This window comes from Onychostruthus taczanowskii, unplaced genomic scaffold, assembly GCF_017590055.1.
Source record: "Onychostruthus taczanowskii isolate IOZ18803 unplaced genomic scaffold, ASM1759005v1 scaffold96, whole genome shotgun sequence".
Classification (NCBI taxonomy): Eukaryota; Metazoa; Chordata; class Aves; order Passeriformes; family Passeridae; genus Onychostruthus; species Onychostruthus taczanowskii.
The window spans coordinates 1,491,473-1,507,361 of NW_024507657.1; the positions used below are offsets into that span (position 1 = coordinate 1,491,473).

The 15,889-nt window shown below is 37.9% G+C and overlaps 1 protein-coding gene across 1 annotated transcript in view; it reads right to left on the reverse strand.

The window, feature by feature from the left end:
• MRPS27 (mitochondrial ribosomal protein S27) overlaps positions 1 to 15,886 on the reverse strand; it is a 41,433-nt gene extending 25,547 nt beyond the window's left edge. The window contains exons 1-4 of the mRNA XM_041426920.1: positions 15,777 to 15,886; positions 13,896 to 13,973; positions 8,409 to 8,479; positions 6,443 to 6,501 (exon numbers count right to left, since the gene is read on the reverse strand). Of these exons, the coding sequence (XP_041282854.1) occupies positions 6,443 to 6,501; positions 8,409 to 8,479; positions 13,896 to 13,973; positions 15,777 to 15,840 (272 nt within the window). The 5' untranslated portion in view covers positions 15,841 to 15,886. The remainder of the gene's footprint in view (positions 1 to 6,442; positions 6,502 to 8,408; positions 8,480 to 13,895; positions 13,974 to 15,776) is intronic.
• Positions 15,887 to 15,889: the final 3 nt, after the last annotated feature.

Genomic DNA, 15,889 nt, shown 5'->3' on the forward strand with positions numbered 1-15,889 from the left:
ACCACTTTTAATGGCAACAAAATAACATCACAACTTACCTCAAAAAACTACCTTTATTCTTTCTTTTTCTACTGATTACAGCAGAAGAATCTTGATCACTGACATTCCTAAGACATTTTCTGCCCAGAAGCCTTTTGACTTTGTACTTGGTCCTCTGTTTAAGACATTTAAACTGTTCAGGATTTTGAGTATGCTAATTGCAGTAGCACAAAAACCTGAATTTCCCAAAGTACAGGATAAACACTCCCACTTTTAGCTTATTTCATTATTTCGTATATGCTGTGTAAGAATAGATGAAAATGAAATAGCCTGATATTTTCATTTGAATGGCTACCCACAACCCAGTTCTACTCAGCACTACAATTCTGTAAATTAAAGCTAACCAAAAAATCAACAGAATTCCTATTTAAAAAATAAACCACCTCACATACCCCTCATTAAAAAAAAATCTGTATTAAAGGTATTTGTTTCCCCAAGAAACATATATTGTACAGGTAGCTTTACAAGAAAACTAGAGAAGGCTACTAGTTAAGCAATTGAAAACAGAATTTTTAATAACTATTGCCTCTTCTACAGCTGCAGACATAATATACTCCCTACTCTTCTATGTTATGTTTAGTTTAGCTCAAAAATTAGTAATGTGACTCAAAATAGCAGGAATGCATGCTTACCACATCTAAGCTGAAACAGGAATAACTAAATTACTAAAGCTAACAAAGGAACAGATCTTTGCTTGTACTTGTTTTAAATTCTGAATCTTATACAAGGTTTTAGTCTGTCCTGGCCAGTTGTATTCATATGAATGGCTCTCTCTCTACATTTCTGGCTGCATTTAACATCTGTCTGGACTTTCAGTATTTCTGAAACATAATGCAAGATCTGCCTCAAGACACGCTTTTTGCTGATGCAGGGGTTTACTAAACAACTTCTGGAATGCCACTGGACACAGCAAAACTGACCTTTAAGGAGGAGCATGGGTCAAACTCTGAGACAAAATTGCCCTATCTCCTTCAACATATGAGTGCAACAGTTGAGATCTGGTCACATTGTACTTTAGACTATTTCCCATAGAAGCTATTAGACAAAAAGCTTTGAGCTGTTGGCAAGATGCTGGGTAAAAGATATGGAAATTCTGCTATACTCTTTTCTTCCAAGAATTGTAATGAAAGCCTGTCTTCCAACATTAAATGAAAAATGTGTCCATTACATGTGGACCAAGTAATTTCTGTCAATTTCTGAACTAACTGGCTTTGTCTATCTTTTGACTCCAGAAATACTGTGGATGAGGAGGAAGAGAGATTACCCCCAACACCAATTTATTGCATTCTGTTTGTAGAAGAATCCTTCTTTTCCTCCTGTTTTAAATATAAAGCTTTTAAAATCCAAATGCTTATCCTTCTGGCATTGGCAACATACAACAAAAAAATCAGCGCTGATGAAAAGCCTTCCAACTTTTTGTGCCTAGAAAATTGTTGACTGGTTTCTGCCACGTTTAAAGAAAACTATATATACAAAAGGACAGATGAACTATGAAAAGCAGACGAATGAAAGGGCATGTATTACAGGAAAAGATCCTTCTGAATGCTCTTCAAGGTTTTATCTTTAACGATGGTTGTCCCACACTTCAAAGCATGTTACACTGAGCACACTGAAATTTGATGTTGTTACAGGATAAGGCTTGCTGAAACTTGGCTCTGGGTTCTGAAATGTAGTTACTAATGGTTTTTTTTCCAAAGATTCCAACAGTTCAGATGAATACAACACAGAAACTGTGAAAGATGAGAGGGAGAGTAAGAACATGCGCCCCTCTGTGTAGAAATGAGTGAATGCTGGCGCCAGAAGCACAGTGGAGTCCCTACAGCCAAAACACCTACATCTCACAGCTCTGGCTTGGATAGTCTCCAATATTTCTTCACATAAAGCAGCATCACACACTGGCAACCATAGCAGAACAGCACTAAACACTGGTATTTCTGTCATTCACATGAAAATAATTAAATATTCTAATGAGGTACATTGGTGTTTCCCTTCATTGTGCCTCCTTACCTTCTGAAAAGCTTTTGCAAATCTTTTGCAAATTAACTTATTTTAGAGTGCTCAGCCTAGGCAGGTGTCCAAACTGGTAAAACATACCATTCTGCCAACAAATTGTATTTTTCTCTTCAGATGCTTCCACCACTTCTCAATACCATTTAAAAATATAACTGCTGCATAACTTGAATAGCAGGCAGCTATTTCTGACTCATTTATTTTTATACCTTTTTTTTTTAACCCATATACTTCTCTGGAGGCATTGTAAACCAAGACTTGATCAGTTATTTCACCTACAGCCTTAAGAGGATGAAAATGTCTCAAAGGAAGAATTAATTATGTTATAGGACTGTGTCTACATCTCTTCTATTTGTGCTGGAACAGGTAATGGTATTCATTATGTACTGTAGATTTCTATACAGAAACAAAGTACCATAATAGTAAGAATGAATGCCATGCAAGTATCATTCAGAGATACTTTTTTTTGGTACATTGTGAAAATTTGTTATAAACAATACTTTAGAGTAACAACATTTTCAGACACTAAGCTGGTAGGAAGGTAAAAGTGCAATTTCTGTATCCACAGAACAGACATGCATAGCGAGTGCATATATACAGAGAGCGCAGGTGAAACTTATTTTGCATGTAATGTTGCCCTGAGCAGCAACACACAGGTATTATTAGGAAAAAGCACAATTTCATATGGACAGAGATTACAGCCCCAGAAGGGGCAGGCCTCAAGACTGTAACTTACTACCATCCAACCTAAACAATTCTATGATTCTAGTAAAAATAGTACATCTAAGAATAACTTCTAATCATTTGCTATTGTCCCATTTTGTGCTTAGAGTATGGTATGGACCCCAGGTAATAAATCCTGAAGTCTGCAGAAAAAGCTGTGTTTTCAAAAAAAAAAAAAAATTACCAATAACAGAAAGGCAATAAAAAAATCTAGCCAAGAATTTGTAGAGCACATGCACATACAAAAACATTCTCCAGACACTGTGTATAGTTTTTTCTACACGGTGGGTCATGGGTTTAATGCAATTAAAAATTCTCTTGAGGAGTTTCAACATAAGAAAAACTTCACCCTTTCTTTTCACACACATTGAAAAATCTTTGTTGGCATAAAACCTACATACAAAATCAGTAGTTACCTCATCACAAAACCCCTCTTCATTATGCTAATGTTTCAATCATAAGAAAAACACCCTGATGTGTGAAATAGTGACATCTCAGTGAGAGAGGACAAAGTACAGCGAACTGCAGATCTTTGATCTGGCTGAAAGTGCTCTGCATTCTGATGAGAATTTTTGCTGGGATCCTAGGAGATGAAAGGATTTTTTTAAAGTCTGACAGTTAACAGACTGGGGAAGTTATTCAGAAGAGAACAAAAAGAGAAGCACTGAAAGCAGATGACATCATGCCTCAAACTGGCCTTTAGCATCTTACTGACATGTTCCACAATAGCAGTTTCCACGCAGCTATTCTTGAGAGCTCAAGATCCTCTGTGGAGACAGTATGGCTGCAGATCCTATGCTTTAAAAGGACAGAAAATTTAAATAGGTCTAAATATAACAAATATATTTTATTTTGGGATCCTAAATGCATTATGGTAATGCTCCAGAATTTCTGAAACTATGTTCTGCCTCACATTATACATAGAAAGTCTCCAGTCTACAAAGCTAAAAATTACAAGATCTGTCACACCCATCTTCAGGAAAACCCCACACTGCATGCATGGAAATGCCATTACTTCCGTCTGATTCTTCCCACAGGCAGTTTGCCTTTTGTACCAGGAACATCTTACAACCTTGTAGGGACCTTGGAACTGATTACCTTTCCCCTCAGGTTCCCAGAAGCTCCAAACACTGGGGAGAGGTACCAGTTTTCCCTCTATATACTCAACAAGCATCTAAGGGGAAAACCACAGGATCTGGGAGCATTCTGACTAATTATGTTCAGTCAAATGCATATACAGTCAACTTACCACGCCAGGTACACAACCCTTGCTTGCAATAGACTTGTATATCTCAGAAAAAATAAAACGTAAAAAACAGATTTAAAACCAGTTTTTTTCTGATACTGCTTTTCTCCTGTTCAGAAGTTTCCTCTCCTTAAATAAAAGAAAAATTGTTCTTGGAACTTTCTCATTAAGGCAGAAAAATAGTGATTTCCTGTCAAAGCTTCTCTGCTTCTTAACTTTTCCTCTCTACACCCCTCATTTATGTTTCATGGTGTGGCCATTTACATGAGACATTTTTCTGTGTCAAATATCCTCACAGCTGCAAAGACCTGTATTTATAAAAATGTCTTTCATTTTATCTCCAACCTAAGTGCAAACTGTAAAGACCAACTAAAGGGTCTTCTAAATACCCACATCTCCTATATCCTGAAGCTAGAATGCTTATTTTCACTAGACAGAGAAAATGCTGTTACAATTAGGATTTTTACATGAATTACAGACCTCTCTATGCTGTTTCACTACCTGAATACACATTCATTTTAAGAATAGTTTGGAATGAAGTCTCCTTGAAAGTTGATGCTAATACCACCAAAAGACAGCATTTTGCAACATCAAAACACAGCACCATCACAGGGACACAAAGAAGAAAAAATTCAGCCAGAGCATGTCCGACAAGCCATGTGACTGACACATCAATACTTTTCTATTCTCTCCATATGGAGGACTAAAATCTGTATCAATAGCAAATTATTATATTTGATATGCACACAGATATACTCTCACCAGTCACAGTGGAATTTTATCTTAGGAAAATTGTAAATAACCATTATTGCTTTTGAACTGCAACTCTCTCTGCTAGAATGTGTTCTTAAGGATAGAAATCCTGTGTTATTACCTGAGCTACTAACCAATAATATATTAAGACTAAGAAGGATATTTACACGTCAGAGACTCCCATAATATTCTCTCTCTCTTACTATGGATCATTTTTTATGCTTTTAAGTTTTTGTCACTCTTTTTGAACTCCTTTTTTCAAGAAAGAATCTGTAAGATACATTACAGACACCTCACTGTCTGGATTTTATCTGTGCCATTTTGAGATTTAGCAATTAAAACTATCCCACTTTCCTTTGCATGTCAGGGAAGTCAAAGGCCTCTTGAAATCCCTGACCCTAGAGGGCCTGACTCCATCACAGAGAAAGTAAGGACACGTGACATAATGCAACACATTCAAGAATACTACTAAAAGGTACTAGAGGGCTTGCATTAAACTGGCTTTACCTTCTTCTGTTGTCATCTCTGCAGCTGCAAGAAATCAGGAAAACTGATTTCTGACCACAGATTCTGGTAAGACTAGTGGAATCCTGATCAAAAGGAATGAAAATGTCACTAACCTGCCCTCTGTGAGTGATTCTTCTTCCTACTTTTATTTTTAAACTACAGGATATTGCTAGTATTCACCCATTTCTATTGTTTCCGTCTTGAAGTTCCAAGGTTTGGATACTGTCCCAGTAGTACCATAGAACCAGGGACATCTGAAGTCTAATGCAGTCATGTACTTAAAACTGTGCATACAGTTAAACCAGCTATCCAGAAAACATCTTAACTAAAAAAACGCAATCATTATTATTTATAAATAACAACCTGACATTGTTTGTAAGGATGCTCTCTCATGCACTTTGACAGGATGTGTTACTTTCTCCATCACAAAACTTAGTTCTCAAAATGTGTGTGCAACTGTCATAAAATAACTAATTTATTCTAGTGATCAGCAATAATTGCTATCCTCTTAAAGTCAATATTGAGAGGTATTGACTTGAAACAAGCAAAAACCTGTACCAGAAAACCTGTACACTTCAATCAACACAAAAATAGTTGCCAAAAACCATAACAACTCATGCACAAAGTGAACTACACACAGCTTATCTGGGAAACATACGAGTACTAGGGGAATAATATATTTCATTCACCCTTGAATTGATTACCACAGGATGCCCATTTTCATTCTTCCGTGTTCTATGGAAACAAGCTTCCTTAAGTCCTACACTTAGACATCCAAATATCATGTAGGCAATTCAGAAAAATAATGATTCAGAGAACAAAAAAAAGTATTAGAAGGAAAAAGAGTGAACAAACATGACTGCTTATATTTTCAGCATCTCTAAAATAAACCAAAGCTGCAGGTTGCATTAGCTGCTAGCTCAGTATCTCAGATTAACATGCTTGACAGGAGACAATGCCAGAGGTCCAGAGAAGGGCAGCCACAACCATGGAGAAGGTGGCAAGAAAGCCCTTGGCTGTGAGTCGGAAGACAAGTAGATGCACATACTTTGCAAGAGAGAAATCACAGCCAAGAAGCTGGAAAGGGTCAGTCTTCAAAGGACAAGGCTTCATGGTATTTACTCGTATGACTCAAAGTTCGTGTTGAGGGGAAAAGATGCTTACTTGTAAAGGTAGTACTCGGCTTGATCCACTTCTTCTCGTGAAGAAATGTTGTCAACAAACTATTACAAAATAAGAAATAAAAGCTTAAAAAAGGAGGACTCACATGAAGCATATTAGAAGAAAATAACTAATAACAAAATACATTTGTCTGGAACATTCAGCTGTCTGACAGTACTGGAATTCTTCATATCTCTTCTTGCTCCTAATTCTGGTTTCTTCTAGACTGCTAAAACTCCAATCTTTTTAAACTGAGACAACTCTTTCCCTTAAATCTGAGAAACCTTATGCATCTTGAAAGCCGTCTGAGGATTAAACACCTATAGCTCAGTATCCTGTATTTTTGCTGTTCCTTTAAATATTTTGCTCTTTAATCACACCCTTTATTTTAAGCATATATTCAGTTCCTTACATTTTTTTGCCACAATTTTGAGACAGTTTTGACATGCCTCATAGGTTTTTATTCAAAAAACATTATTTTCTCTAAAGTTTGCCTGCTGTGCCTATCCACAGTACATATTCTGAAGCACAGGGACAGCAAAATTTTGTATTTCACTATAAACAATGTTAGGAAAAAAATCATCCTCCCATGTTGTACAGCACAATTGTCCTCTCACTTACAATCCTGTCTTCTTACAGAACTCCCAGTGCTATCAATTACTTAGATACAAGCCAAGTTTTCAACCAGACTTTGTCTTATGGTAACAGTGCATCCTGTTTTCCTGTACATTTTACTAACATAAGCATAAAGGTGTTGGAGCACTATGGCATCTTTATAATATAATATCTTTAGTTCAGAATAAACAAACGTTCTCAAGGCCTGTACTTCTCTTACCCTAAGCCTAATCTAAAAACAATAATTCAGCCGACTGGTATTTGGTCTCCCATTCCTTCATTTTCTTTGCATTCTGTATACATAGAGATCTCATCTTCTGAGCATGGCAATAAGCATGCCTGTGTGCTTTACCTACATTCCAGAAAATAAGAAACTGATGTTAGCTCCAGGTATTGGAAAGTGGGGCTATTTGACAATCTGAAAATGCTACTTCTCCAGGGAGGTCAGCCCAAAGCAGGAAAGGAATAAATCTGATTCATAAAAAGGAGAGGAACACCCATTTCCTTCGTGGACACTGTGTCAAAAGCAATGGTCAAGAATGCTTGATCTGTGTAAATGCTTGCTCTTGTAACTGAACAAAGTGTTCAGTCACTCCTCAGTTAGTGATGCAAATTATCCTAATTAGTGGTATTACTGAGATAACTCAGCTTCTCTGGATAATTTTGAAGACTGAAACTAGTTTGTTGTTTTGTTTTTTAAACAAACAACTTATTTATTCTCCTTCTTCATTACAAACACTCATCTACGCAGGGAATTTAAAAACACATATGTCTGCTTTTCCTCCCCTTTTTCAGATTAAACCATCCAGAGGATGGAACTGGTTACCCTTCTTCCCAGTAAAAATAATGGCTTTGCTTAACCCATGTCAGCATTTGTTCTGCCTCAGTCTGCTGCAGTGAAAGAAAGCTATAAAAGCAAAATATGTCCACCTCTGCCTCACTCTGAAAGAAGCCTGGAACTGGAAGAACACAGACAGTGCAGTGTACTAATTCAATGCATTCCCTTAGCAGCCTGGGCTCTTATTCAGTGCCTGAGGAGGTTGTAAAGCTCTCACAAAGAAACCACAGGAAGACAGGAAACACATATTAGGGAAATACACAACCCAATAACAATGATGCCCAATTTTACTGAGAAAAAAAATCTGTTTTGAAGACCCTATGATCTGGGTACTAACTAATGAGTACAAAGTATCAATAAAACAGCTTTATACAGCAATTTAATAGTATAACAAGACATTCATGATTCCGAAACTCCTAACAGAGGTGGTATCATTTATCACCTCACAGCTCACTTCACTACACAAGCATTCCACAGTCACTTCTACCAGTTTACGATTGGGATTTATTTCCTTACCCGGGCTACTGTCAAAGAGCTGACAGGCAGTTTTCTTTCATAGGTTCTGTCCATTAAGTGGGCTAAGTCAGCTGGAGAAAGCAGAAAAAGTATGTGTTTAATCAACTGGCGTAACAGGAAAATCTGCAGAGCCATCATATAACCTAGAACAGAACCTATGTCCATGAAATCAAATTACAGGTTCTTAATATTTCCATTTTAAAACTGTATGAAAATAGTACTTTTAAATATTGTTGAACACTTTAACAGAAATAACATATAAGAAAATTCTCAACACGATCCTAACTTACTAGAAAAAAAAAAGGGTAAAAAAACCTACTCTATAAAGTGCTGGATGAAATTAGTATAACTAATATAAGTCACTTAAAACAAAAAATTAGCAGGTGTGTTTGAAATTCCCATTTGCTTTCAGGCCTAGCATATGGATTTTTATTTTACAGTAAAACAATGAGACACAGAAACACGTAGTACCATACTGATAAACCTTACAGTCACAAACAGCAATCCAAAGAAATCCCATTAATCAAATGGGGCACTGCGCCAGTAACTAAGTAGCTTTACAGCATTCTGCTTCAGCAGTCATGTAACAGTATTAATCTGACCATGCAGGAACTTAAACTTCTGACTGTCGAACAGGCAGACAGCCATTGCATTTAATGAATTAATTGGAAGTTAATTCATTTAATTTGGAGTTTTAGCTTTGTACTGTTCCTGGAAAATAAAGATTATTCAGAAAGAGTAAGCTGCTTAACATATGCTTAATGTCATCTATTTGACCATGAACTGAAAATATCAAATCTATAAGCTTTAAAGACTTCAACCATATTCTTTCTTGCTATTCTCCTCCATCTTGAGGACCAGAAAACTAACACATTCCCTCTGCAACACTTGGAGCTTGCTTCCTCCTTTGCAACTGTTACTCAGTGAGTCACCCCTTTGACACCTCTCAGTAAAGCCCACTGGCCATCCTTTCACATGTCAGTGAAATGTACGATAAGCAGAAATTGAAGCACTACATCAGAATGAACTAACCCTTCTACTCTTGCAAAGTTATCAGGGGCAGGAAATAGCACTGCATCAGTAAAATGCTCTGTCTCTGAGGGATGCAGTCCACAAAACAAGTGATATCCCTTATTTATTACTTTTAAAACAGCTGTATCACAGTGAACACTGGAGGATACAGTTCTAACAGAACAAATGACATTTATTATACATAATCTCTCAAATTACAGCACATGGATGAAGTTTTCAGTAAAATGACAGAGCCCTGACTTGGCATACAACAGTTAACTCCTAGTCTCTAAAATGCTGTTGTCTGCCACATAGCAGTATTCTTCATTTACTTAACAACTTTCCTCCTGTGGAGTTCTTCAAACACAAAATAAGCATTTATCTTCTGCCTGAGGAAAGGCAAACTTTTCATGACCAAGAAAGCAAAGAGAAATTTGTGGCAAAGTTAGTAAGGCTGGTACCAGCTCCTGCAAAGGACAGCACAGGACGCCGAAGTGATGTGTGCTATCAAGGCTATGCCATACAAGTTAACCACTAAAAAAAAATGCAATTTTTTAATGGTAAAGAAATTTATATGGGAATATCCTTACAAGAAGTGTCTCTAAGTGTCATTGACTCTGTACTACCCATCTCTCCATAAGTGACAAAGCCCATGACGAAGCACATGGGTAAAGGCACAGGGAGCATTCCCAGTAGTGCTAGAATTTAGAGAGAAGGGATGCTGTGACCAACCAGCTTATCCAGATCAAAACACACGGTAGGTCCTTGCCTAAATGAAGCCAACTGTCACCCACCATTCTTAATCTCAATTTTGAAACAGCTGGAAAGAAATGTTTGTTTCAAAATCTGGTATCTTTGATGATACAGCAATGTGGACCTGAGACTCAGAGTTCATCTATATATTCCAGAACTGTTTTAGTTATGCAGAACCTCCCAAATCTAGAAGGCGATCCCTATGACCATTCTGGGCAACCCTCAAGTCCTGAGCTTGGCATTTCTTTTGTCTAGGTGCTCATGAAGATGAAGAGCCTGCTCTAGAAAACACTGACTACTTTAGCAGAATATAAACCAAATTAATACAATGCCATGAATACAAGATCAAAACACTCTTACCCATTATACAACAGCATCCTCTGAGAGATTTCACACATAGAATTTTAATGACTGACCTTTATTGCTGCCTACAAAGCTGAAACTCTCCATAAGATTTACAGATGGAAAACACTTACCTATTTAACTCCATATAAACATTAAACACTTATTTTCTCCAGTGTAAGAATCACAACAAAATAGACTGATTAAATCTAAAATAATAGCAAATGAAGACAATGGAAAATTTACCTTTGTTTTCAGACAAGTTGCACCTTCTGCAGGAATTAATTGCAATGAGTAATTATTTCCTAGCCTGTTTTCTGTGAAGAACACCTCAACACCTCAACCAGACTTTTTTTTCTCAAATTCAGAATTTTTGTAAATCAAGTTTGCTCCATAAGTTGCTATTCAATAATCAAGACTGAAGTTTCTTCTTAGTTAAAGCATCCTGATAGCAGTACTAGAATGCAAGGATGTGAATGCCCAAGTCTCCTGGCATTCACATCCTGTTAGCAGTAAAACCTGAGTGCTTACATTGTGTATAAACCAAGCCAATATTTTAAGGGCCAAATCAGAATTCTATGTACATTTTAAGAGATACATACTGCAAATCCTTTTGTCTGACTCATCAAAAAAAACACTAGTCTATACAATCTCTCATATACGCTGCCTAAAAATACATTTCTACAGGATTAACTCCATAAATTTAATTTCTCTAAAAATGTATTACTGTATGTTCAAGAACTAAAATTAACTAAACAAACTATAAATATAACTTAGGTCATTCAATTTCGGGCCATGACTTCACAGAGATCTTGATAACACTGGTATATGAGACATCACTTTCATTTTCATGTGTCCATATTAACACAACAGGGTGGCTCAGGACAATGATAGAAAATACTGACCCTCACCTTCCAAGTCAGTGGTTATGACTTCTAATACCAGTTTGGTGGCCTAGGAAATCATTATAGTTTCAGTTTGATTCACAGTGTGTATCAACCCACAGAATGTAGCCACACCAACAAGCAGCACATTTTCAATATGGGACATATCTGGCCACCATATAAGGTCACTTTTATTCTACTTACACCCTCGTATTCTTAGAAATGGTTCACTCAAGAGAGAGGTCTGATCCAGTGGTGGGAAATGACAATAAAATGAGATGCAAAGTCTACCTATCCTGTGTGTGATGAGCAAAGCTAATACCTTAATTCACAGGCTAACTAGTGCTATAAAGAAAGCCTTGTTGTATTTTAAAGACTCAACTAAAATATAAAGGCCAAGGCAAGTATTTTGCCTGAAAAATTTATTTGTTCCACATTTATCTCTATTTCCACATAACTGGAAAGAACTTCAGCTTTGTACTGAACAAGGCTTTGAATGGGAAGTTATTCATGTCTGTAAGGGCAGCACCGCCACCTGGTGTTGCAAATGAGCCAATTTAGGTACTGTGAATCTTTCTAAAAATAAAAAAAAAAGAAATTTCCTATCTCACCTGGATTCTGCCATCCCCTGGGACTCTGGTTTCCTTTGTACTTCATTTTTAATAAAAGGAATCCAAATTACTACTAAGCAGGCATCCTCCTACCAACAAGCAATTTGCAAATTCCAAATTAACACATTTTCAATTCCTATCTTCCTGAACAAAAGCATTTTGGTACACAAAATACAGTCTTGCTCCTTCCCATACATTATTCAGTAGTGAAGTTTGCTAAACTCATTCATATCTGGATTCTAAACTGCAGTTACAGTGAAGACAAAAAAGCATGTCTTACATGCACACAGCAAATGAATTTGTGTCTGGGATAGCACATCACTGCAGCAGAGAAATGGAACTGACTTTAAATCAAAAAATACTTCTTTTGCCTTTAAAAGTATCCTCACAACACAGTTTTGTGTAACAACAGTTCTAAAACCACAGAAATAAAAGAGCATTTACTCAACACGAGGAACTCACTCTAGCTGTAATCACCAGTTAGTAGAGACAAGATTATATGTGCAACCAGACAACTGACAGCTCCAGAGCAGACGTCTGCAGGGCTGTCTCCTCTCTGAAAATGCTAATACAGCTGACACCATGCTAACTTGTTTTCTCTTTTCTGTGAACACAAAATGAAAATGCAAAGTAGTTCTTTGAAAATCATGGAATAGACATCTGCTCTGGCTCAAGACCATCAGTAGAGGAGCAGCAAGAACTGTTCCTGCCAAACAGTCACAGAAAGTCTTGCCAGGCCTGCAGAAAGCCAAACATGGACTGTACCAGCATCAGCACAATGTTTTTTTCTGCAGCGAATTTCTATCGGCCATGACACTTGCCAAAATAAGAACCCATTTTCACCTGGAGGTGTGACTAGTCCGAATGCATCCCAGGGCACAAATCTGTGGCTCCAGCCCAAAATACACAGCATGAGCAGTCCTATTGACAGCAAAGTGTAACACGGTATTAACAGTCTCTGCAGGATCCAAGCTACATACATAAGGACCCACTGACTATTTCTCATCCATGTAGAACCTAAGTCCCACCTAAATGCTCACAGGCAAATAAAAGAAACAAATTAAAAACAGTCTGATTACTTTGGCTGTCCTCCTGCCTGACAAAAGCTCCTGAATTTCAGCTGATGGTTCTTCTTACAGCCTCATAATCTGTGCTGCAAATAGCAACCACAGTTCAGGGGCCCAGAAATTAAAACAAACTATGAATTATGGAGTCTCCAAAACACCTGTGGCGCAAAGTAAAAAAAAAAACACCCCACCTTTAGCATGGAAAAATGCAAGACGCTTCGTAGTCACCAAAAAGACAGTGGAATTTCAAACAGAATCTAGACAAATAATTTAGCTATAAAATTTGCACAGCAGATCTCAGTACCATGTGCAGATACAGTTTAACATATAACTTCTTGAAAATAAAATTCTTTAAATGAAAATGTTTCATTCCCCCCCCCCCCCAAAAAAAAAATCTGTAATTCAAGAAGAAACTGCAAAACCCCGAGGAAATTTTCCTCTTTAAAAAAATGTCTTTAAATATGATTGTCTGGTAATAGAATAGCTTTTTTTTTCACACTGCAGTACTGTTAAAACAATGTTAATGAAGACATCAGTCAGAGACAGTCACACACTCTGGATTTTGTGAAAGAAAAAAATGAGTTCATAGAAACTGAATATTAAGTAAACACGCAAATTCTAACTTGTTTCTGTACTATGGCTTTGAATACATATGACAAATTTCTAAACATGTTGAGTGCTTTTTGACACAAATGCTCAGAAGCATATTGTTTCATACCCTTTTTTTATTCTGAAGGACTTACAGATGGTAAGGTAAACAAAAATGAGCTCAGGTTAATTAATTAGACAAAGTGGAGACAAGAAACAAACTTTTCTCACCCAGGCTATGCTCCTCTTTTTTTCTCTTTTCCCATTTTGAGCTATCCACATAGGCTGAAGAAAGAAGAGATCTTCGACCTAATTAAGAAAGAAAACACTACGTAAGCTGAGTTACTTACACAGCTCTGCACAAACATTTTATTAGGTGTACCTTCTTCTGTCATATTTGCCAAGTGGAATGCATTAAACTGTCGTTATGTCAGTAACTACTAATGTAACAATTCAGATTCTTTATATGTGGATCAACTATTACATTGTAATATTTAAAACTGAAAAGCTTTCCCCAAAAGTTTTTTTTACAGCATGAAACATATATTTCCAAACCTAAATTCCGTATTTAAGAAAATACCAAATTTGTAAAGGTAGAAAAAACCCTCAACAATACAAGCAACTTCTTTGTGCACACAGAGCTTTTTCATTAAATGTTAGCAATTAGATAAATGTTAAAAAAATATAAGCAAAAAACCTCCCACATAAACATGCTTTTCTGTTGTTGCTGAATGGTTATTTCCATCTATAAAGGTATGTCTCACTGAAAATACTTTCATTTTTATAATCACCACTCTTCCATCTCCTATGAACTGCAGACTCACTGAAATATTTTTGAAAGCTTTTTCCAAACACTCTTTGTACCATAAAAACTGCTCAAGATGCTGTGCTAGCTTTTGAAACAAAACAGAAAATGCTTCAGCTGGAAGAATTTGTGTATCAGTCATAGATGATGAGGTCTTGAAAATGCATGAGGAACACCTGGATAAAACTTGTTGAAGGAAGATGAAGAAATACATGCAGAAGGTCACAGAAATTAACGTTATGAAATGAGACTATTTTTAAAAATAGATAGATACTACAATGCTACAGAGAAGTCTTAGCAACTACTTCAAAGCCTTAATCTAAATATCTTTATCCATCTATCTGCTAGCACTAAAAGTTTCGTTTTGGTTGTGAAACAATTTTTCCTTCTCATCACCCTTCTGACATGCAATTATGCCCCAAAATCCTGCACCGAACACCTCATGAAACTACCATCAAAAAGATTCAGAACACAGAATTCCGCAGTCAGACTTCAAAAATATACACAACACTTTACCACAGTTAGAAAATAATAATAATAAAAAAAAGGTATTTCTGGTTGGTTGGCGGTGCTTCCTTTAGCAGTCTTTTTCCTTGTGTTGATAAAAGAGGCACACAAAAGATTCGGGGGCTTTGGGGCGGCGGGTTTGGGTCTTTTATTGTCGGTTTTTTCCCTCAGCAAAAACAAAAAGTCATTCATTCATTCATTCACAGCTAGCGATGCCTCTAGCAAGCACGAGGGCTCCAGGGCTTTTCCGCAGCACAGGCCGCGCGTGCGGGAGCGCGGCGCCGCGCGGCTCCGAGGCCGGGCCCAGGACGCGGCACAGGGAAACGCGCGCTCGGCGAGGGCGGAAGGCGCAGCAGCCACCCACCGCCACCACACTGTGCCCAGCCTTACTGGGCTGTTCTTCCCAAAGGTCAGGTCTTTGGCTTTTCCGAAACACCAGCCTTGGTGGCGCCTCTATCACCGCCGGTACCAGTTTTCCTGCCGCGGGTTTGGCGGCTTCCCGTAAAATTCGGCGCTGCTTTTTCGCCCTACCCCAAAAAGGCAAGTCGAGCTATGAAATCGGCTCGGGGGACCACCTATTAAAAAAACAAATTGCGAACAGTCTCCTGCACTACATACTAGCCATTAAATGTCTTCTAGCCTATCTCCAATTCCACACATGCACACAGAAGTAGATGAAGAGGGAAACGTAAGTGAAGTCCCTGCCCAGCACCCCGTCCCTGCTCATGCTCCCCACCGCAGCCGGAGGCAACCACGACGGCTAGCGCCGTGCCCCCCCGCCCCGCCAGCGGCGCACCGACCTGGGGCCGCGCTGAGGGCGCTCCCGCTGCAGAGCACGGCGCGCCGGAGCACGGGGGCGGCCATGGCGCCGAGGCCGGAGGAGGCGGGCGGTAGAGCGGGGGGGGACTACGAA